Below are 24,142 nucleotides of genomic sequence, written 5' to 3' on the forward strand. Positions count from 1 at the left end.
AGCTCACAACGCATCGCATTGTAGATACCGGTAGGCTATTTTCAAATAGCCGAAGTAACTAGTAACTAACGCTGTCAAATAATTGTGGTGGAGCAAAAAAGCACACAATTGCCTCTGGGGTGTAGTGAAGTAAAAGTATATCGAAAAATGTAAACACTTGAGTAAAGTAAAAGTTCCTCAAGTACGATCGTATCGTACTTGAGTAAATGTACTTAGTTACTTTCCACCGCTGGTCCAGGCTAAATAACACTTTCTCTCAGCTGACAGACCCGTTGTGTGACCAGTGTTGCCAGATTTTGCGAGATAAATAAGCAACCAGGTCTAAGAAAACGAGCCAAAAGAAGCGACTATCGGCTATTTGAAAATGCTATTTTCAAACAAAAACGCGAAACATTTAGAATATTTTTCAAAACATTTTAACAACACAAATCTGGTACGGGGGTCCCGGGCACAAAATATTTTTAGATGCGTGGCCAAATCCATATTCATTTGGGGGTCCTTGACATGAAAATGTTTGAGAACCACTGGTTTAGGAAACGAGCCCAAATAAGCAACTACATTTTACAAATAATACCAAAAACCTGCAACCCGCAACTACCAGTAATTTACAAGCAACTTTACAGACAAACAAGCCCCAAACCCCTTATAATAAGCAGACATGGCAACACTATGTGTGACTCATGCAACAAACTTGACATCAAGTGTGTGATTGTTGTTGTTGCAGGGGGCTTGCCGTCGTCCCGCTTTCGAAAATTGCCTCAGACTGAATAGGAGCTTTATTGGGAGCTGTGGCTGCATTGCATTTTATAGCGCTGGATGATTATTATGTTGTGAAATGGCCCATTATTTTTCTCCAATCACCGTTCTTACAATCTTTTGTGCAAAGAGGGCTGTGCAACTCAGAATAATTGTCTCTCTGAGTCTCCCTCCAGTGATGATTAGGTTCACAAAGCTAGTATTGATGTTCAGTACCGATGGCGTCGTCCTGGACCCGTATTGATCACCTGGATGTTGTTGCTTAATCTATAAGAGTCTTATGGGCCATCCTAATTAGCTGTCCAAGTCACTCCTATTATTCCCTACAGTGCTTTTACCGAGCTACAAAGTCCCCCCGCCAATGTGCTGCATTCCGTCGCTGTCGGTTGGAAACCTTGTATGTCTGAAACCGTTCCTTTTTTATTATTATTTAAAAAAACATTTAAAAAAATGTGAAAATAGCCGATCTACAAGCTCAGAACGTGTCACACTGCGACACGTTGCGAGCTCGTAGATCTGCTAGTTTCACTACTTTTGTGTGACACTCTGTGTGGTGAAGTAGGGCATTCATTTACAGAAGAAAAAAAAACGTAAGTTTAAATACGGAGATACAAGGTTTCTGCCCGACAGCGAGCGATTTCTAATCTAGCTCCATCTCATCTTGGCCCTCTGGCAAGAGTGCACCATGTGCCTGATAGGTGACATTTCCATTCATCCCAAACAGAGACGACCGGGGGCCTGAGTCAATTATTCTCCTCTCTCTCTCTCTTACTTCTCCCAATGTCCATCATCCCCTGTCTGCTTCCATCCGCTCAAGGTTGACTAATATATTAACGCCTCTCTATCAAACGGTCCCCAGCACTGATAACGGCAGTGTGACACGTTCAGCCCCCTGTGCGTCTGAAAGAGCTAGGGGAGAGTGACAGAAGAATATAGAGGGGAGGGTGAAAAAATGGTTTTGAGGACCCCCCCCCCCCCTTTCTCCTGGCTTATTAAGTGTAAGGCAAATGAATGACATGGAGGTGCAGGGAGTTAAGTCGCCGAATAAGGACAGACAGGCGGGAGCGTGAAGAAATGTCAGACCGAAGAGCCAGTCAGGATTAAAGCGGCGAGGTGAATAAGAGTTGAGGCTGCTGTGAGTCAAGATGGTGTGACCTTGTGATTATTACAAAAGTCTACATTTTGGTTTGTGTGTGTGTGTGTGTATGTGTATATATATATACATATATACATATATATATATATATATATATATATATATATATATATATATATATATATATATATATATATATATATATATATATATATATATATATATTTATGTGTATATACACACATATATTTGAAGTGTGTGCTGGTAGGAAATAGGTCTTTAAATATAACAGATGCATAACAGATGAATTCCAAGCTCACAACAGGTCATCAGCGTCTAGTTAATTTACAAAATAACTCAGAAAACAGAGCCATGATATAATCTGTATAACATGTAACATATTGAGTGTATACCAGTAGGCCCGCAATAAAGAAACACTCAACAAAGTGCGGTATTTGTGAGTGTGACAGCATTGCAGTCTTTTCTACCAACACCTGCTGTTAGCTCAGAGAAAATAAGAAAGTCAGTGATTGACACATCCCATTGCATCAGGTGACCCTTACGGGTAAATTTTTTAGACTTTTCATCCCCGAACCAAAGTCTCTAATACAAGGTTATATCATCCCAGTCAGTCAGATCCACACAGCATGGCAGTTCAGCGGTGCCTTTGTATGTTAGACTGCAGTATTACTTCTGTCAAAAAGCTGTTGTTTAGTCTTGAGGTTCCAGGCTGCCTCACATTCTGACAGCCAGGCAGCCTGGATCAGCCCGTAACTCTATTACCTGTGAGATTGTGTTCACGCTCATCCGAGGCACCATTTAACAGACCTATAGACAGTCCCCTGACAGGTCCTGTGAAGGACACAACAGGGTGACATGTTAATGGGTTTTGCTATAACCATACAGGTCAGAGCAGGACACTAACGCTACCCAGGGCTACCCAGGGCTCAACCACTCTCAACCTGGTGTCCCTATTTTGGGCATGTCGTTATAGCCGAAAACGAACAAAAATAAGCAGAAATAGCGAGGTGATAGGAGAAGAGGAAGGCCAAAGAGGTGTATGGATGCAGTGACAGACGACATGCAGGTGGCAAGAGTCATTGAGGAACACAAAATTCCAGCACACACATTTTTCATTGTGAGTTTGTCAAAGTTAGGTTATCGTTGCTTTTTAAATCCATCTCAAAGCGCGTGGATTGATTTGAAAAGTCTAGCCAGAAATGGTCCCCGGAGAACAGATTGATTTACGAACAAAATTCAAACATGAATGACCGTGCAGTGATGTTTAGCCAACATTGGCTCAATTATTCATTTTTAATGACAGATGAAAATGTAAACAAATGAGAAAAAAAAAACAAAAAAAAAAGCCATTAACAGCTGGGTACCTGGTGACTCAGCTAGTGCACAGACCATATCGTTGCTGCCGGGCAGAAACCTTGTATCTCCAAATTTCTACTTTTTATGTTTTTTTTTGTCATTTGCCCTACCTTGTCATACAAGCAAAAGTAGTGAAAAGAGCCAATCTACAAGCTCACAATGCGTCACATCGCGACGCATTGTGAGCTTGTAGATCTGCTATTTTCACTATTTCTGAAAATGTTTGGTTTTGGACATAGCAAGGTTTCCACCCAACAGTGGTGATATGCTCCTTGTGAGCACGAGGACCCGAGTTTGAATGCAACTACCCTCTTGTGTCATACTGTACGTCTCTTCTCTCTCTACCTTTGGTTTCCTGTCTCTCTCGACACTGAGCGATCTGAAATAAAACTGCCAAAAATAAGTCTATTAAAAAACAGCCATTAACAGGAAAATGGTCTATGTATGATATATGGCCCATGCAAGCTGTGAATAGACAATGATATCTATTGACCCTGTTATGGTCCTTTAACTACCTCTGGGTCCAACTCGGGTACAGAACATTACTAATGTGAAAGCTGAGAGGGGGGGGGGGGGGGCTGGGGGGCAGTCTTGCAGTTCTCGCAATTGGCATGAAGCAATCGCACCTAATATGAAAACACCCTAAAAGTGTACTCTACTAAAAGTGTACACTAATACTGTACAGTGTTTTGGACACGCATTATCTCAGCCCCATACCACACCACTGTCATCTGTTTTTACTTGCTATGACTAATAATACAACTTACATCCTTGCCATTCACTGTTTACATTCCTCTCTCCTCTGTAGAAACTGGCCTGTAGGGAAGGATAAAATTGTTGCTGTAAGGCAGAAAACTCATACCTCCATATTTAAACGTTTTCTTTTTGTCAAATAATGCCCTACTTCTACTTCATCATACTTACTACAGTAGTGTCACACGAAAGTAGCAAAAGTAGAAGATCTACAAACTCAAAACGCATCCCATCGCGACACGTTTTGAGCTTGTAGATCTGCTATTTTTTGCTTTTGTATATGAATCCTGAAAAGTAATAGTTTTGGATGAGGTTTCCACCTGACGGCAAAGAAATGTAAACTCAATACACACAACAGACCAGTGGTCCTCAAAGTGGGGTCCAGGGACCTTCAGGCCTGGGTTCCTTGAGGGGGTTCCAAATGGACCCTTACAGGGCTGTAACTGAGCTCTGTCCATTTGTATGCTGTCAGAGTTATGGGGGTCCATGGAAAGAAAACATTTTAAGAACCAACTGCAATAGACCACGACTAGACTGCGAGCACCATAGGATCGCATACACTAGCCAACTGACTGTTGACCATGTTGTTCGCTGACTGTTATGTTGAGTGCTGTGTTGTGAGGGGTGTGTGTGTATGTATGTGTGTGCGTGTGTGCGTTCTGTCAGTTCTCCGCCATCAGAGGGAGCGAGAGCACTTTGGCTGCTTCGGCGCTGCGGTGACTCACCTGGGCTGTTTACCTGAAGCAGCCCCTCCCCCCCCCCCCCCCCTGCGGCGCACGGGAGGGAAAACACACCGAAAGAGTGGGAGGAGGGTGGGAGGTGTGTTGTCACAGAGAATACATTTCCCTGCAGAGAGGGAGAGGGAGGGAAAAAGGGGGGGCGGGGGGTGAATGTTACCCAGAGTGCCTCTGGGCGTGTCACAAAGCAGGTATACAGAAAGAGAGAGAGAGAGAGAGAGAGGCAGAGCAGCTTGGCAGGGGGAGGTGCTACATACAAACCTGTCTGGGTGGAGTCACAGAGAGGAGACCGCAACTGGGAGCGGCACAGGCTGGCTAAAGGCTGTCTGTGGCTTTGAGTTTGAATGGTGCATGTGTGTGTGTGAGTGAGTGTGTGTGAGTGTGTGTGTGTGTGTGTGTGTGTTTGGGGGTGTATGTTTCTGGCCTGCTATGAGAACACACACCGGCGTTGACAGTGGAGCCAAGTGGAGCGCTTACCGTGGAGGACATGAGGTCCGAGAGAGAGGAGGGAAAGACCGGTGAGTGTGTGTGTGTGTGTGTGTGTGTGTGTGTGTGTGTGTGTGAGAGAGAGGTGGGAGGCAGGGGGATAGGAAGATCGGCACAGGCTATAAAGATTGAGGGGTGCCTGTGTGTGTGTGTGTGTGTGTGTGTGTGTGTGTGTGTGTGTGTGTGTGTGTGTGTGTGTGTGTGTGTGTGTGTGTGTGTGTGTGTGTGTGTGTGTGTGTGTGTGTGTGTGTGTGTGTGTGTGTGTGTGTGTGTGTGTGTGTGTGTGTGTGTGTGATAAGATCCTCAGAGTTAATTTAACACAGAGAGTAAAAATGAACCAAGATTGAAGTGCAAGGGTCCGTTTGGGACCAATTTTACACCGTCAGTTAAATTAACCCTGATGGTTTTATTATGCGTGTGTGTGTGTGGTGGGTGAGTTCATGTCCATGTGGTTAATTACTTGCCTTGTTGTTTTCTATTTGAGGAATGCTGAATCACATGCCTTGTTTTCTTCATAATACTCTTTGTCGGTTAAATAATATTTAATTTACCCAGGGAATAATTAGTAGCTTTATCCATGACATCAGGGTCACCATAATTAGCTTTTATTCATTTACCCAAAGTTCTTTGCCCAGGAATTCTGTTGTATTGTTGTGTTTACATTGTGTTCATACACTACAGCATCCCAGTCGTATTTATTGTTGTGTTTCAGATTAGTACTAAATGCTGACCTAGATATGACATGCGTTTGGATCATATACGTTAATACTTTGTTAATCTACCATAAGCGCTGTGCATGACTGGGGAGTAGTTCTGGCTGGATTTAGTGCTGTATTACAGTATTACAGTGTTTAGCGTCTTAGTACACTACACATTCATATGCATAGTCTGAGGACAGTAAACTATGAGTGTATTAGTACACATTCATAATGCATAGTCTGAGGACAGAAACTATGAGAGAGTGTATAACTGGGCCCAAGATACTCTTGAAGTAGGAATGAGGTCACTTCCTTGCACATATTTTACATTTTCCAAATAATTATAGATAGATTCTTTGATAGATTCTTTATTCGTTCTGTTTGTTCAGAAGTGCTATGCTTGAGCTGACAACTGATCTCTGAGCTAGACTGGTTCATAACACGGGTACGGTATGTCATCATGCTGATGGCATGAGGTGATATTGATGGTACAGTGGGTGCGTTGCGTCATTGGTAATAGCTTTGCCCTTTTTAACCACTGGGGTCTCGTACGTTGATGCCATTCTGCTGCTACCTTATTTTGTACCTGGAAACGTTTTTTATGGAGTTTGTTTTTATTACTCACAGTTAATGAAGCATATCCAGACAACAAAACAAAATGCTAAGACACTCTCTACAAAAGATTGAAAAGTACCTTTAGATTTGTATCCACCCTATACTGTCTCAACCTGCCCTGCACAGAAAATGCAGTCTCTGTTGGCATTCTTTTCGAAATAGTATCAGTGTTTTAGTTCAATGACGACATGGAAATCAAGTACAGTACTTGTATTCCTTAACAATTTCTACATTGTTACGTGTGTTTTGAAATGAAAACTGCATGAAACTGCCAAAGTATACTTTAAATCGGGTTCAGTCCTTATTTGACATAGTGCATACCGTGTACAGTTTCTATGCCTCAGGCATAAATGACATAGAAGACATGTTCTGGCATAAAATGACATGTATATGACAGTACAATACAATAATTCAACCATGACTGTAATGACTCATAACCTTATGTAACACATAGAAGACTCCAACTCATGTCAAAACCGTTCTGTATGGGTGTAGGAAATATAAATGTTGTTCAATAAGTTATGACAGGTTGGTTAGATTAGTGACATTTACTGTTTACCTACTGTAGAGATGTCATAATGGTTTCAGTACAGCTGGACAGAACAAGAGAAGTTACACAAGGTCGTAGCCTACTTTCATGCCCTCGCATCGCATGCCCTTGTGTGTGTGTGTGTGTGTGTGTGTGTGTGTGTGTGTGCGCACGCGCGCGCGTTTGACTTTGTATGTATGTGTTTGTAAGTGTGCACGTTTATGTATATGTGTGTCTGGGTGAGCACATGTGGGGTGTTCTGGTGATGTTTGAAGCGATGGGACTGAGTTTGATCCTGGCTTGAATTTGTGTGTGTGTCACACAATGTGCTGCATCCACGACACGACACACTGTGAGCTTGTAGCTCTGCTATTTTCGTCGCACGACAAAGTATAAATCGGTTCACTTCACCGCCGGTCCATTGCGCCCTCGGAGGCCTCTTCTCCAAATTGCAGTTGTTAATGAGTTTGCCGGTGACAGATGGCGCCATCAGAGCCGGTGTCACCCTCACAGAGTCCTGTAGCGTTGTGCTTAACGTGTCCAATCCTCAACCAAGACCGCTGGAAATAGAACACGGTGTACACCTCCATGGGGAGAAGAGCTTAGTTCACCTTTTTTTCTTTGACTATTGTTTCTATTCATCTATTGTGTGTGTGTGCGCGCCCCTGAACACGGCAGGCTATTGTACATTCATCTGCGCAAACATAACACTGAATTTGAACAATGAACCCACTGACAAAAGAACAGGTCTTTTACGCTCGCCCGTGTCCATTTTTGCCAAATTCCGGGTGACAGAATGGAGCCAGATGCAGAATCGGTTCCACTGACTGGACCCTGTGGAGTTGAAATGCCTTGCTTAAGAGCACAAAGGGCGTTGTGTACCACATCAGTCATTCAGTGCTCCAGTTCTCCACCCTTCAAGGGGGTCCCCAGCCAGGTAAACCATGACATTTCATGGTTACATTCCCACAATAAAGAGTTGGGAAATCAGTGACATATCAGCTGCTCAGTGGAACAACAATGTCATCACTGACTGCTAAAATTAACAACTGGAGGGTTCAACATAATTGTCCAGTTGCCTAGCATACTGGTTCTCAACGAGGAGTCCTTGATGGGGTTCAAGGGGGTCCCCAGCCAGGTACCCTAAAATGTATTAGGTCCCAGCCAGGTTTAATTCCCGGGCCCTGGGTATGTGTCGAGGTGTCCCTGAGCAAGAGCAAGTGCTTTCCCCTGAGCACTCACAGAACCATCTGCATCAGCTGGGTGAAGCTGAAAACTGAATTTACCCTGTGGGATTAACCAGGTCTCCTCCTACTGGTTTCCATAATATTGTGATAATGTGTTTTTATCCTGGTGTAAACTCTGAGTAAAGTCATAACATTTTCTGAACTTATTTAGAGTCTGCTCTAGCTGACTGAAATGAATGAACAATGAATGCCTCTAGCTGTTTGGTCATCATATGATTATCTGTAATACTGATTATCATTTCTCAAAATGGTCTTGTGTGCAAATATCCTCTGAAAGCACCAATGGAATCCCCAATATCGAGGTCTTTGGTCAAATATATCTACCAGCAGCGACAGCGAGGCTGGTATTGTTGTTTTCCCTATGTGTGTGTGTGTGTGTGTGTGTATGTGTGTGTGTGTGTGTGTGTGTGTGTGTGTGTGTGTGTGTGTGTGTGTGTGTGTGTGTGTGTGTGTGTGTGTGTGTGTGTGTGTGTGTGTGTGTGTGTGTGTGTGTGGACAGATTTTGTCACGGGATAGTGTCAAGAAAGATAGTGTCTGTCAACAAACATGCAGTCATGAAACTGCACGAGTGTTAGTTGAGATCATGTTGGTTATATCTTGGATACTTGTTGTTCACATGTTATTGTTATTCAGATACGTTTTTGCTTGACCACAATCCACAAATGTTAATGATGTTATTAGATAGCATGTTGTTTAGACAGATGCTATGTTCATTGTTTACCTGGTATCCTATTTTCTTTGAGGCACTACAGTGTAGTGACCACACTGTTGTCTTTGCACTCTGCTTATGTGACTATTTACCCAGTCATTTTTATAGAATAGAATAGGAAAATATTATTGGCATTAAAGACGAAAAAGACTAAACTTGTTGACTAGAGTTCATGCTGAATACTCTGCTTATTCTGATTACACACTTGTAAGTCGCTCTGCATAAGAGCGTCTGCTAAATGCCTAAATTGTAATTGTTAATTGTCACAACATAAGGCTGACTTTGAAGATCGTGTGGTTCAACCAAGGGCATTGGGAGTAGGTGGTCAACAGATACTGCATGGCTAGCTTTAGCAGATAGCACTCATTTCCATTAACATTGTCACAATAACATTGTGGCAGCGCAGCGGCTGACGATGGAGGGCTCATCTGAGGACGACATAAAGAGAGTGGCAGCTTGTTATCATATTATGCTAACAAGCTTCCAGGCAGACATTCAGTAACCGGAGTGTTGATTAAAAAGGGCTTTTCTAACTATTTGACCAGTAAATATTTGACTACAGACTCCCATCTGAAAGTATTTATTTGCATTTTCTGTCAAGATTTTTGAAAATAGCAGATCTACAAGCTCACGTGTCACATGTGAGCTTGTAGATCGGCACAGCCTGCAAAACACACACACACACACACACACACACACACACACACACACACACACACACACACACACACACACACACACACACACACACACACACAGTCAATGTTCTCTCCCCATCACAGTGAAATAACACGGATTACAAGTCCGTAAATACACAATATTTTTGAGCTGCGTTCGCTTCCAGCGTTCGCGCGTCTTACTTGTATACGGCAGATCTACAAGCTCCCTACTTTTGACACACAACACCGCTGCGACAAGAGCATACATTAGACATTGTAATTGCGAACAGGCTGGTCCAGGTTCTCCCCTCTCTTCCACTGTCACATCTCTGGCAGCGTGCCTAATCTGACCATAATAAACGTGTGAATCAATTATAGCTATCTGCACTCACCGTCCATGCACTGACCTCAGTTGTAATGCACAGGCATACATTATGCACGCAGGCACACACACACCTTCTTTAAAACTGTTTCTTCATAGACAAGTGTGTGTGTGTGTGTGTGTGTGTGTGTGTGTGTGTGTGTGTGTGTGTGTGTGTGTGTGTGTGTGTGTGTGTGTGTGTGTGTGGGGGGGGGGGGGTGCATACTTTGCTATCTTTGCCTTCAGCTTACTACTGTTGTTATTCTTAATTATGTATTTGTTATTGCTGCTATAATGTTGAGGAACCGAAACCATATAATCTTTACACTTGTGTACACGATGTAAAATAATTAAAACTCTTGAATCTTGACTATGTAAGGTTAATGAGCTGAAGCAGTTTTGCATGAGTCTCTCAGTTTGTGCAGTAAGGATGTTAGCATGTACATTTGACACCAGTGGTGGTAGAAGAACTAAGCTGTCAAATAATTGTAGTAGAGTAAAAAGTACAATATTTGCCTCTTGAGATGTAGTGGAGTAGATAATTCTACTCTAAAGTTGCAATACTAAAGTATTCAAAATTGGAAATACTCCAGTAAAGTAAAAAAAAATAAAAGCTCCATGTTGTACTTAAGTACAGTACTTGAGTATATGTACTTAGTTACTTTCTACCACTGCTATAACAGACTGTAATGTTTCTGGTTTTCTCATTGGTGAATTAGCATTAGGTTGTTGAATCCCCTGGTCAAGTCAGGTTGAGACTGAGCCAGCCCATGCATTATTTATACCCATATATTATACAGTAGAAAGCCACTGTAATACCCTGAGTGGGAAATGGACCTGACCTTTACATGTAGGTTCTCTTCTGTGTTTAGCTAAGCTTACACAGGGTGACTTGGGGCTGTGTTTGAGGCGTCAGAATGGTTATTCTCCGTTTTCTTCAGCTACCAACAGAAAAACTGAAAACACAGGTTCGGTTCATCGTTCCCTGTTGTGGGAGCAGTTCTGTCTACCCCTGTATAAAGTCATGACCATGTTTTAAAGAGTCCCTCTTCTCTACACCCTTGTTTTACCACCCACCTGAGTCAGTGTGCTTGCTACAGCTATTTCTCTCTCTCTCTCCCTCTCACTTTGGAGCCTGCGTTTCAATATTGATGTTTTCCTGTCATCCCTTTGTCTTGATTTGTAAACAGCATACTCTTTTTGAGATCACATATCATTTCGTGTAGAAAGAAAATGTAGCTCGGAACATCCATTTTCGGTCTCTTTTATGAGTGCTTTTAGCAAGACCTCTCAGCCTCACAAGGTCCAAAACCGACCTCATGAGAGCTGTAGGAGGTACATTTAGGATTTTAAAAGCCTGAACAGACGGCTTGAGTGGATACGCTATGTTTATTCCATGTGGTAGATGGACCGTGGTGACCTGTGCAATCCATACTGTGTCATATATATCTACCGCATAAGATAATTTTCCAGAGAGACAGAAGACGGTCTTATCTGCGGTAGCATGCACTGTAAAGCAAATACAGATTATGAATATCGCACAACCCTTAATATGCAGGTAATAGGGTTCACCCTGGTTCACCCGGCTTGTATTTTCTTGCATGGCAGCGTGTTGGAGCTATTACCTGCATGATGAGTTTGATCAAGATCTGAAGCAGACTGCTGTCATCATCTCCCATGGCAATCTGGACTCATCTTCTTGTACGCTGTAATCAGAGGAGGCCAGAGATCAGAAGGCATATGTTGCTCTCCTGTGCTAGCACCGTGCACACTGTGACAGCTGTGGGCATATTCATGCACATGTGCGTACACACACGCGCGCACGCACGCACACGCATTCGGACACAAATACACACACACATACAGAAGCTCATTCAGATACACACACGCCCACCCAAATACACACACAAACTGTACATACAGATGCTCATGCATTTGCAATCACATTCCCTCACACACACACACACACACACACACACACACACACACACACACACACACACACACACACACACACACACACACACACGCATATATAGTTGGCTTTTTGCCCTGAGACAGGGGAGGTACAGTATAAAGACCTACAGCCTGTAGTATAATGATTGAAAGTCACTCTGGAATACAAAGCTAATTTATTTATAATGATCACCATGCAGTCAGTAGAAGTTCATTGAAGTCAAGTGTCGTTCTGATGATCACTCCCCAAGTCATCCAAAAGAACTACAGTATACTAGGCTAATGCATGCTGTTGCTTACGTTCTTCTTTTTTATATACATTTTTTAATATGTTTTACATTTTTCATATCAACGAATCGACGCAAACAAATTTGTAAATAGATTTGTCTGAGTAACCACAATTTCATATTTTGACGTACAATGGTGTAGCTGAAAAATACAGAAAGTAGACAAAACATGTACAGTATGATCTCACAATGCAACACACCGTGATTTTGTTGATCAGCTATTTTCTGTATTACATTTTTTTTAAGTAAAAGAAATGTCAATATTTGCCCCTAAAATTGATTAGTTTGATTAACTGTTGCACCCCTATTGCTATTATTATTGATACAGAATATTACATGTATTGTCACCTGGGTTTCTATACTTTGTGCTCATTCCTGGTCAGAAATATAGGCTACATGTGTCTCTGGAGACAAACGTGTATGATAATACTTTACTGTACATACCGTACTACTGTATATGAACTTAAATCTGATCAACCCGTTTGGGTTCATGTAGCTACACTTTCTTTACATTCTTTACACAATTTTGGGTCCATATTTGCATATAGTTAAATGAACACTAAACTGTGTGATTTCAGGGCATGATACAGAGGCAAGGAACCATGGGTCAGTTATGATATAGGGATACAACTAAAGTTTGCTGCGGTCATCATTTAGTACGTCTACCGTAGTCCATAAATGGCAATGCATTTGTACATGTGGACAGGAACACCCCAGATATTAAAGTATTTCTGAGCTGTATGTACGGTATAGCATTTGTTAAAGTTTATTTGTTCGCTGTTGGTGTTGGTTTTTCAAAACTGAATTGCTTACAGCAGGAATGTAGGAAAGGCTTGTGGTGAAGCATCCTTTGTTTCTGGTAACTCTGCACATGTCTGTCACCACAAGGTTTTTTGTTGCGTTAGCTTTTTCATATTTGGACATTGTTCAGCATTTCAGTTGTCTTTTATCATTTTATGTGAAAAAAGAAAAATATATAGAAGTTGATAATTTTCTGGTTTAGCCACTTTGAACCGACGATACGTCGTACGACGAAGTATAAAACAAGTATAAAAGGTTTGCGGCCCACCCATCTGACCACTTAACACGGCGGGCTACTTGTGTTTTCAGAGCACATGGATCAATAGAACCAACGTAGTATACTTTAAGTTCCTATTTACGGGCATCAATGAAAACTTATTTTCAAGGTTTCCAAAAAAGAAAATACAATGACATTTATTTTTTAACATAAATTATTTTATATAAATGTTATATTATCAATAAAATCATAGTGTTTTGCCAATGATTTTGGGGGGACCCACTTCCAATTCCCTCTGGCAAACCCACAGGTTGAGAATCACTGGGTTAATGTTTGGTACACAGTCATCTGAGTGAGAAACCTTCCAGGGAATGCTGCAGGTGCTTTGATGTCACATTGTACTAGCTGGAGTGTCTACCTGCAATGCTACTGCAAAAAAACTGTCTCTGCACAGTAGAGTCATTACTTTTTATCCCTTAGCTCCACTTCCCCCCACACACACATCCCCCCGCATCCCCCCATCCCCAGCAGACAGCACATTACTGCTGTGCACCAGCACGGCCAGACCCCACGAGGAAAGAACAGGGCAGAAACAGTGTGGGAAAATACTGCAGGAGTTGTCGGGAGCGTCGCAAGGAAACAAAAATACCTCAATCCGCTGCTCTATTTCCAGATTATTGTGGGAACTGACAATCAAATAGTAATCCAAGGATTGTGGGATTTTATTTTGACATGTTGAGATTCCATAGTAGTGCTTTCATCGCAAAAGAAATATCCAACCCCGCCCCCTCCCCCTCCTCCCGTCATCTACTTTATGGCACATTTAATATGAAAAAAGTAAAGCCCATAATGCAGGATCAATGTACTTATATGGCTGGGGCTTTGTGCAATATAATAGGAGAGCATTTTGTTATCTCTTGAGAGCTGTCCTTCAGCGACTGGCAGGATTGGGGTTGTCACAGTTGTAGCTTAGACAATAGCTGTCGGGCATATTTGTTCCATAGCAGCTAAAGTAGGCTGACCAGACCAACCTTTCCCTCTGATGGAGGGCTGGGCAATTAAACAAAAATGTATCGAAACCGATATTTAGAACTAATAACCAACTTATTTTTGCTCATGTAGGTGAATCGAATAATCGAGAAGCAGGGGTTCATTTTGATAATTTTTTTTATTTCTTATATAGCCTATTATCAAATCTACACGAAGAAATTCTAGTAAATATTGCATGATCGACTATAAATCTGATAAATCACTTAACCCTGTGTTCAATCTAGGAACCCATTCGGTAAAAAGAAAAGGAAACTAATTAGCAGAATCTGTCTTGAGAGATTCTACTTTGCTGTACAATGGTGCATTTTTCTTTTTTTAATGTCATTCATTATCGTAATTGAGACAAAAGTTTGAAAAAAATCGTGATATTGATTTGAAGTCATGTCGCCCCGCCCCTAGCCTGACTTATACTTTGCCGTACAGCGTTGTCTGTGACACATTGTGAGCTTGTAGATCGGCTGTTTTTGACACGTCGTATTCTCTGTTAAGCATCTACAATACCAGGGTACCAGTGTATGTAAATTGTTATGTTAAATAGTCCTTTAAGGTCAATAATTTCTGAAACATGTACTTCTCAGGCACCAAGAGCAATGGTGAGGCTTAGGAAATGAGAAAAGTCAAATTCATGCACATATTTAAGATGGATTTATTTAATGGTCACGGTTCGCTTAATCATTTCATTGCCTTATTCCTAATGCAGATAATCCGCTGCAAGTAAAACTGTGGGGACATAACTTGTTGAATTTATAATGCTTTATTGAAGACAGATGTAAATTATTCATTTTTATGCATTTTGAATCTACAGTATACCGCTTTCCAACGAGACACGCATTCATATGATGTAGTGTAGTGCTCCTGCATATATTGGTGTAGCTTCACACTGTTAAGATATATCTGTAAATAAGAGGACAATTACAGTAATATGTGGAGGATCCATAGTAAAGGTACTATGTGTAAGCATTGTCTTGCATTGTCTTAGGCAAATATAGTGTATAGTTGAACCACTTCAAGCTACACAGAACTGAACAGTGAGACAGAAGGTGAGGAAATTACTTAAAGTGTTTTTTTTATTTTAATTAAGTCTTAAATAGCTCTATCTGATAGCAATCACTGTGTGTTTGTTCAGTAACAGGGGTCTCCCCGTCTCTCCACCTCTTTAGTGAACAGAAAATGAGAAAATACATTTTCAGGGATACCAATTTTATCCAGTCAGGAGAACTCATTCACGATGACAGGATAAACAAGAGAAATTGGAAGCGATCAAACAAAACAATGAGCAGACAAAATTGGAACTGGAACACTATCTAAAGCTGATCATTATGTGATATTTTTCTCTCCTGATAGGAATAAATTTGGAATCTGCAAATGTATTTTCTGTTTACTAAAGAGCTGGAGAGACGAGGGAGAGCTGTTCACGCTATAGCAATGACTCTAATTTTAACAAAATAAAACATATTACGTGCAAAATGGAAGGATACATTTTTTATAAATCTTTTTAACTTTATTTATAACTTTTTGAAAACATGGGTGCAGCAATCAACAATGTTGTCCCCAATCTAGAATCCCAGTGTCCTAGTATATCTAATCTTCTCCATCGGCAATAATTTCATCTTCTCCTCAACCCACTGGAAGAAGGAAGGTGGCGTTATAGATTTCCAATGAATGAGAGTGAGACGTCAAATTACAAGTGAAGCAAAGGCTATAGCGTTTGACTGATGTTTTGTGGGCTTATATTCAGTGGGGAGTAGCCTGTCCCCAAAGATGGCAGTATATGGGTTGGAATTAATTGTCCTATTGTAAATATGTGAGAATGTTTTAAAAAACTGGTTCCAAATGTCTGTCAAGGATTGGCAGGACCAAAACATATGTCCCACAGGAAGGATACATTTGACACTCTTGAGTATACCTGCATTTCCAAAGAGACTCATTCCGGCCCCTGTCCACCAAACTGCACACTTCTGCACAGCATGATCACCATACAACAGCCACTGCTTTCTCCGTTCGTGTGTGTGTGTGTGTGTGTGTGTGTGTGTGTGTGTGTGTGTGTGTGTGTGTGTGTGTGTGTGTGTGTGTGTGTGTGTGTGTGTGTGTGTGTGTGTGTGTGTGTGTGTGTGTGTGTGTGTGTGTGTGTGTGTGTGTGTGTGTGTGTGTGTGTGGGTCTTGTCCTGGCTAGCAGCGCTGCAGTAGTGGGAGGTTGGGTTGAGAAGATGATTGAATGGACCGCCGTTGAGTGTGGAGAAGAGAGTGGTCTTCTCTGCTCCTGAGTAATGACAGTAATGGCTAGCAAAGCTGTCTGCACACAGAAAAATATAATGGTTCTTAAATGGTTCTTTAAAAGGCTAAAGAACCATTTTATTTAGTGAATGATAAAAGACTAAAGAACCATTTTATTTAGTGAATGGTTCTTCATGTTTCTCATATGGTTCTAGAGAACCTTTTTTGTCAAAGACCATTGAGGCACCTTTAACCACTTAAACCCTTGCATCCCAATTTTGGGCTTGTCTTAATAAGCGAACATTTGGCGAAAATTGCTGTATATCTGCTATTTTCGGCTAAGAGATTTGGTGCAGATGGAATAAAGGAGTGGACCAACTAGTGTAGACCCCTGGGGGACACAGATGAAGTATAGAATCATTCAAATACATGTTTTTTTGGTCTGAAATGTTCTATGGCATCACTCTGAAGAACCAGTTTCGGTTCCAGTTGGCACCTTTATTTTTCTGCGTGTGCAAAGCCAGCAGAGAGAGGCTGGATAATGACAACACATGCACTGTTGTGTGGTTCACATTACCCCGGGCACTTTAGATGGCTTTACAGATGGCATGTGTAACACAGCATGTTGTCTTGAGATATTGTATAGTAGTGTATGATTTGTCTCTGCTGAACTTGCATCGCATTGCTCGCCTATTTTCTGTGAAAGCTCTATATATTGATAGTAATCGTTGCTATAGAGTGTGTCTCTGTGACTCTAGTATACAGGAAATACATTTTCTGGAGCGAGAGAGCTGGAGAGACAGGGAGTCGAGGGAGGCCCCTGTTACTGAACTAACACTATAGCAATCCTTGCAATAAGCTATTTAACACTTGTTTTAATTTTAAGAAATACAATTACTTACACTCACTTTAAAGTTTTTCAGGATGGCTAAAACACTAAACCGCCCATTCTCTGAACCAAATGTATAGCGGCCTAAACCCATTTGTCAAATGATTTTTTTCTTTTGGAAAAACCTTATTCAGGTAGTTAGACACAATTTGCAGATCTCATTCACTCTTTCTGCAAAACTCTGCACTTGTGTTCCAAAATTCAAACAAAACAAAATGGTTCACACTAGTTTCTAATGATGTGATCAAACCAGTTGGACAGACTACAGTCAAAGATCCTATGTAATATATTACCAAGATCGCCAACCACATGCCTCGCTACTAGTGCAAAATGGTACCCATTTCCGGTCTCCTAAGTAGGTGCGATCAGACCTCACTAACGTCAACGGCTAGTGAAGACCGTCTCCAGTATTTACTTCAGTGACCATGGGGCAAAAGAATCGGTCATAATCTGTGTTCATATTATAGACTTGCGGCCTACTTCTGGTCTAAAGGGCCGGGCACCTACGTTACACAGACGTAGGATGTCAAGCAAAGTTTGGCAGTCTTGCTTTCTTTTGATATGTCTTTGCTACAGTATTACAGTACAGTACAAGTTCAGAGGGCACAGGTGGCACAGGTGTGTTCAGTGGATGGAAAGAATCTGAGAGGCAGAGGCGGGAAGCAGGTTTTTATTTATTGTCAGGAGGTTTAGTGTGAGCGTGAGCAGCAGGATCATCAACAGGCAGTGCATACTGTCTATTGGCTCTGCTAGATCTGCTGACAAAAATAGCAGATCTATAAGCTCACAACACGTTGATGCGACGCGCTGTGTGTCGTTTGTTTTATGGCGTACCTCTCCCTTAATGGAAATGTAATCTCTCAAGAACAGATTCTCACTGCGTTGGAATCTGTCGGGGAGGTTCGTCATAACGTGTGCGCATGGGCGTGCCTTCAGATCAGGAAGCAGGCCGCGCTTTACCCAATCAAATGTAGTGGGCGGGATTCACGTGTCCGTCGATCCTTCCCCCCTCGAAACAAACCGAAACTAATTTAACAATAGCGTCCGCGGAGCAGACAAAACCACGGAAAGATATTCACATTTTAACTTACTCTTTCATCATAGAAACAAGTGGGCTTATAACCAATACGATCCATGTTCTCTGGGAGAAGTGGTGTTAGTGTTCCGTGTAGAAATATTGTTAGTGGGAATGAAAACATAGTCGCACCAACCGGAAGTGATGCGCTGAAGGCATACAACAAACACCGGTTTCCTTGCGCTCTGGCGTTACGTTTTCTTCCGCCCAGAGCCAACAGACATAGAACAAACAGCAGAGGGCGCTGTTTTTCATTTTCAGTTGGCGATGGGTTCCCAGATTGATGGAAATGTAACAAGAAAGCATCACAGAACTTCATGGGTTCGAAAAGTTTCAGCTTAAAGACCCATAGGTTCTGGGTGACCCTTGCAGTCGAAAAGAGCTACGGTATATATGGTGGTTTGGGTCTGTAGAGTTACGCCAATGGTTTGCCTTCTACCATACAGACCTTTCCTCATCCCAATAGAAGAGTGTGTGGCAGTGTAAGGTTTTTGACCGAAACCCATATACCAGGGGAAATGGAATTGGCCGGTGGTAACATACTGTAGGTGCGTGGAGTCCTGTCAAGGCTGGGTCCAGCACACCAGAGGTTTTTCCCCTCATTCTTGGCAAGGGACAGATATTGCCTGTGATGTGGACAAAGTCCTCTGGCTGGCTGGAACCAGCATAAAGACATGACAGTGAGGGGGAATTAATCAGTCATTGACTTTGATTTTGCAGTTGCCTGACATTTTTTTGTGTACTGTTATGTGATTTTCATTTAGAGTTTTCTTTGTTCTTAGTTTGTATGCAAGGGCTGAATATACGAACATTCAATACTGTATTACGTTCAGTACTTACAATAAATTCATTGTTAATTGTGATAACTATACTTTTTTAATTGCAAACATTTGAATAATAAATAAAAAAAACATTCTGTAACTACATCCCCATTTTATTTATGTAGAATCGACTGTAGTGTTTTAAATATATATTAACTGGCTGTGTATGATCTGAAAGCATTGTTTGCTTTTGAGCATGGATAAAATGGTTTTGAGGTGATCTTGACAGAAGAGTAGCTTGAAGATATTTGGTTTTGTGTTCAAAGTGTTGAGAAAATGGCTGAAGGTTTCAAGAAATGTGTCTTAGCAATTTTGAAGAGCTGTAATATTCCTTCAAACAGGCTGTTCCACACACTGAAATGCCCTCAAAATAAAGACCATTCCCGGAGACTTTGACTCGCCTTGAATTCAACTAGACGTGGAGGCCGGCTGAGAGCCTAAAAGTGGGGGGCCATTATTCCTTTTGAGCTGAAAGTGTTTACGTGTGTGTGTGGGATGGTAATGATAGGACTTTGGATCGATGGGAAGGTGTATTTGAGGGAATTACTGATTGCCGCTCTAAATTACTCTCCGTTCTCGCTGCATCTGAAAGGATCACACACTCTTTTGTCGCTGGTGTAGTGACTTGACTAGAAAAATATGAAAGGAATCATAACAGTTGAAAACAACAGGCGAAAACTTGGAATACACCCAGCAAAAATACTTGCAACTAAAATACTGAATAGAATAAAATGACATACTAAAAGTGGAAGATGCCGCAAGTCTCATTCTGTGCAGCGCTAAGCAACTGCTAATCACGATGAAGAATAAATCACAACAAAGTTAATCCAAAGAGCCTATTTACGGATCTGAAGATGACCGTGAGGTAAAGCACTCAAAGCAGTTTTGGAATGCATACTTCCATCCCTCTCGGCTCCTACAGAGTGATCAAAGGCAAGCAGCCATGGCTGCCTGCGACACATATAAGGAAAGCCTGTAGGTAAACAGAGGAATAAGAGGATTTGGGTTGCAAGGCGGCAGTGGAAGATTGCTCTCTCAGGGAAACAAACTCCTTTTGCGACAAGCGATACAGAGCTGCCCGACGTGTCTCCGCAGTCCTGAGTTTGACAGAGAGCGATGGACTGCCCCTTCCACTCTTATCGGTACCACTGCAGCCCCGTGCTGTCTGGCTGCAGGCCTGGGGAGGCCCACTCTCTCGCACACACACACGTACACACACGTACACACACGTACACACATGCAAAAACACACGCAGACTCATGCATATAGGTTTGTGCATAACTTTGCATGCAAGCATGCATTATAATTGTCATTTGCATACATAGTTTCACTTGCAGGCATAGACAGGCATGCACACACAAACACACACACACACACACACACACACACACACACACACACACACACACGCACACACGCACACGCACACACACCTCAAGTGAGCTAAATTCTCTTTTCCTCTAAACTAAAAGGAAAAAGTTGTAAAACTATGATGTGGTATCAATTCATTAAACCTGAAATAGGAAATGCAATTGAAACTAAAACTGAAATAAATAAATTAACACTAATTACAAACACAAGACTCTAATAACCCAGCTTTAAATTTGGTACCAGGGACTGCAGACTATATTGTATAGTTTGCATGTCTTTTGTCCAGTCATCCAAAAAACGGCGAATTCTTCTGTAACCAACCACGATAGATCTATACAGGAACCATTTCTGCACACTATAAATCATAATGACAGATTGTTTCTCTGTTGCCGCTGTAATACTTCCTTTACTAGCCTAAAATACAATCTGTGAATAAACTCCCCTCCCACCCCACAATCCGGTGCTCCTAGCAAGTCATAGCCTCTGCTTTTCTTGTTATTTTTCGAGAAAAATAAAGTGAATTTCTTGTGCGTGCGTTAGTAAACTAATGTCTGTCCATTACTGTTCTGAGTTTCTGCGTGCCGTTCCTATAGTTCCCTGCTGCTGTTTTTCAGGCTGTTCCCCGAGGGTTAGGAGGCTCTCACTCAGATGTAGATGGAGAGCGCGCGGCTCAGGAACATGACTCAAGCCTGCGTCGCCGATATTTATTTGAGTCTTATCAAGCTGCTTTTCTCTCACTTGCCCTGTAGCTCTGTCGGTTTCAGTCTTGTCTGTCGTTCCTCGTTTGTCTGTGCCTCTCGAACACCCGTGGCTACAGCCACTGTGTGTGCATTGTGTGTGTGTGTGTTAGTGTCTGTGCGTGCATTTGTGTCTTGCAGAAGAAATGAGGTGTCAATTTAGTCTAATTGTTATCATATGTTTCATAATCACACCCTTCCTCTCTGTTCCTTTGCTGGGTTTTCTCTCTGTGTTAACATGACAACCTTCCAGCATCTTCTCTCTGCTGCTTTTTGTCCTTCCTCTTTTTCACCTCTCTTGCTTCCTCTTTCTGTTGGTTTCTTTCCATCCGAACATTCCCTTTCCTCTGATTTCATAGGCTTCCTCAACCCCTCCTTACTTACACCCTTCCTTCACTTCCTCATTCCTCTTTTGTATTTCCTCCATTCCTCATCTCTCTCTCTCTCTCTCTCTCTCTCTCTCTCTCTCTCTCTCTCTCTCTCTCTCTCTCTCTCTCTCTCTCTCTCTCTCTCTCTCTCTCTCTCTCTCTCTCTCTCTCTCTCTCTCTCTCTCTCTCTCTCTCTCTCTCTCTCTCTCTCTCTCTCTCTCTCTCTCTCTCTCTCTCTCTCTCTCTCACTTTCACTCTCTCCCCCAGGCTATAGGTCTCACTTTTAAAATATGTTTTTAATCTCAATGTGACTTCCTGGTTAAATAAAACTTTTCTCTCTCAAATTAAAATATCGTTGCTGTCGGGCAGAAACCTCCCATCTCCATATTTCAACTTTTTATGTTTTTTTTTCTCTCCGTATATTAATGACCTACTTCTTCATACAATAGTGTCGCACAAAAGTAGTGAAAATAGCAGATCTACAAGCTCGGAGCTTGTAGTTCTGCTATTTTCATTATTTCAAAAATGTATTTAGTATGATATTTAATAAGCAACAGTTTTGGACATACAAGGTTTCTTACCCCGACAGCAGCGATGTTGTTTTATTGGCACGACAAGCTCATATTGCCATGGCATTAATAGCATATCATTCAACGAGAATACATGTCATAACAAAATGTTTCTCTCTCTCCCTCTCTCTCTCTGCTCCTCAGTGTTGCTGCGTGAGGAGGTGGCCCAGCTCCAGGAGGAGGTGCACCTGCTGAGGCAGATGAAGGACATGTTGAGTAAAGACCTGGAGGAGAGCCAGGTCGGAGGCTCCTCCACCAACCTGCTCTCTGCCACCGAGCTGCGCGTCCACCTGAGCGACAAGGAGCAGGAGCTGGACCGAGCCAAGGAGGCCCTACACGGTCAGGGTTCTATAGGATTATAGGGTTGAAGTGGTTAAACCCATTAAGACCTATTTTTTTTTAATCGTAAAAGTTTGCTGCTGGGGGATTCTACAAATGTTTTCTAAATATCTCAAAATATTTTATTCCAGGGACCCCCAGAATCAAAGATTTGAGTTACAAATGTTCGCTTTAAAAAATATCTTTATATTCAAAGATTTGCACAAATTATTCACGATTTCAGAAGAAATGTGCAGATCTACAAGCCGCGCTATGAGCTTGTATATCTATATAAAGAAATCTTAAAACGACACAGATGCGTTCCCAGTCTTAATAACGGATTTTGATGCTATATTAACTAACTTTCCCCTTCAAGGACCCCTGGGGGTCCCCGCGCCCCACTTTGAGAACCACTGCATCAGACTGTAAGGGTCCATTTGGTTACTAACTGTCAATAATTAGCTTGGGACCCCTGGAACAAACTTCTGCTCTATACTGTGTGTAAAAGTGTCTTGAGACAACTTGGTGTGATTTGGCACTGTAATAAAATGTAATTGAATTGAACCTGCTATTTTCGTTGTACGACACGACACGCAACCAAGTATAAATCAGGCATCAGGGTGACTCCACAACTTATGTGAGCAAGTGAAATATTGGCCTCTGAGTGGAGTTTTGTTCCTGAGGGAAGCAGACAGCCGGTTCAATAAAAAGATGTACTGTACTGTAGCAGCGTGAGTGGATCTGAAAAAGATGTTGGACTTTATCTCCTGTCCAACAGATAGAATCTAAATTTGTCTGGTTTGTCCCAGAAATGACATAAAATGTTCCCCCATATTGCAGTAGCGTGATGTTTGATGGGCATATCGTCTATGTGACAGAGAGAGATCAGCCGTCAGTCGCCAATCAGTCTCAAAGGGTTACGTCATGCTCCATGTGCTGCCAAGTAACCTCCAGGTTTATTGTCATTTTATTTGAGATCCATAAAGGATGACCTTGGAGGCTTTTGCTCGCCGGTGTATGTCTATTGTCTATTATTAAAGTGGTCTGGAATGCCGTGCTAAGTATGTGGCAGTGGTTGTGTTGCCAGGAACAGTAAAAAATTACATTTCCCTCCAAATATTTAGTGGAGTATAAAGTTGCGGAAAATGTAAATACTCAAGTAAAGTACGCATACCTAAATTGTACTTAAGCACAGTACTTGAGTAAATGTACTTAGTTTATTTTCGAGCAGCGCCTTACCCCTTATGCCTATAAACTTATTAGGCATTTTTTACTACCGGTATTTAGAAAACAGCCAATCTACAAGCTCACAACCATGCAGATCGGCTATTTTCACTATTTGTACATGTTTCTCAAAGTAGTACAAATTGCCAAATACGTTTAGGCATAAGGGGTATGGTGCCGCACAAGACAGGGCACACAGTCTCCTTTACTATGAAAGTTACT

At 41.8% G+C, this 24,142-nt stretch overlaps 1 protein-coding gene across 3 annotated transcripts in view; it reads left to right on the top strand.

Annotated features, from left to right (window-relative positions):
- The window catches only part of kaznb (kazrin, periplakin interacting protein b), a gene marked incomplete at its 5' end in the record, with an annotated part of 88,754 nt that overhangs the window by 54,826 nt on the left and 9,786 nt on the right, over positions 1–24,142 (top strand). For 2 of the 3 annotated variants that reach the window (XM_080424738.1, XM_080424739.1), the window contains one exon: positions 22,523–22,717. In XM_080424738.1, the coding sequence (XP_080280864.1) occupies positions 22,523–22,717 (195 nt within the window). Of the gene's footprint in view, positions 1–4,960; positions 5,238–22,522; positions 22,718–24,142 lie in introns of those variants that run through there. The other variant, XM_080424740.1, reaches the window with a different exon arrangement.

This window comes from Gymnoscopelus braueri (genome assembly GCF_963280865.1).
Source record: "Gymnoscopelus braueri genome assembly, chromosome: 3".
In the NCBI taxonomy this organism is placed as follows: domain Eukaryota; kingdom Metazoa; phylum Chordata; class Actinopteri; order Myctophiformes; family Myctophidae; genus Gymnoscopelus; species Gymnoscopelus braueri.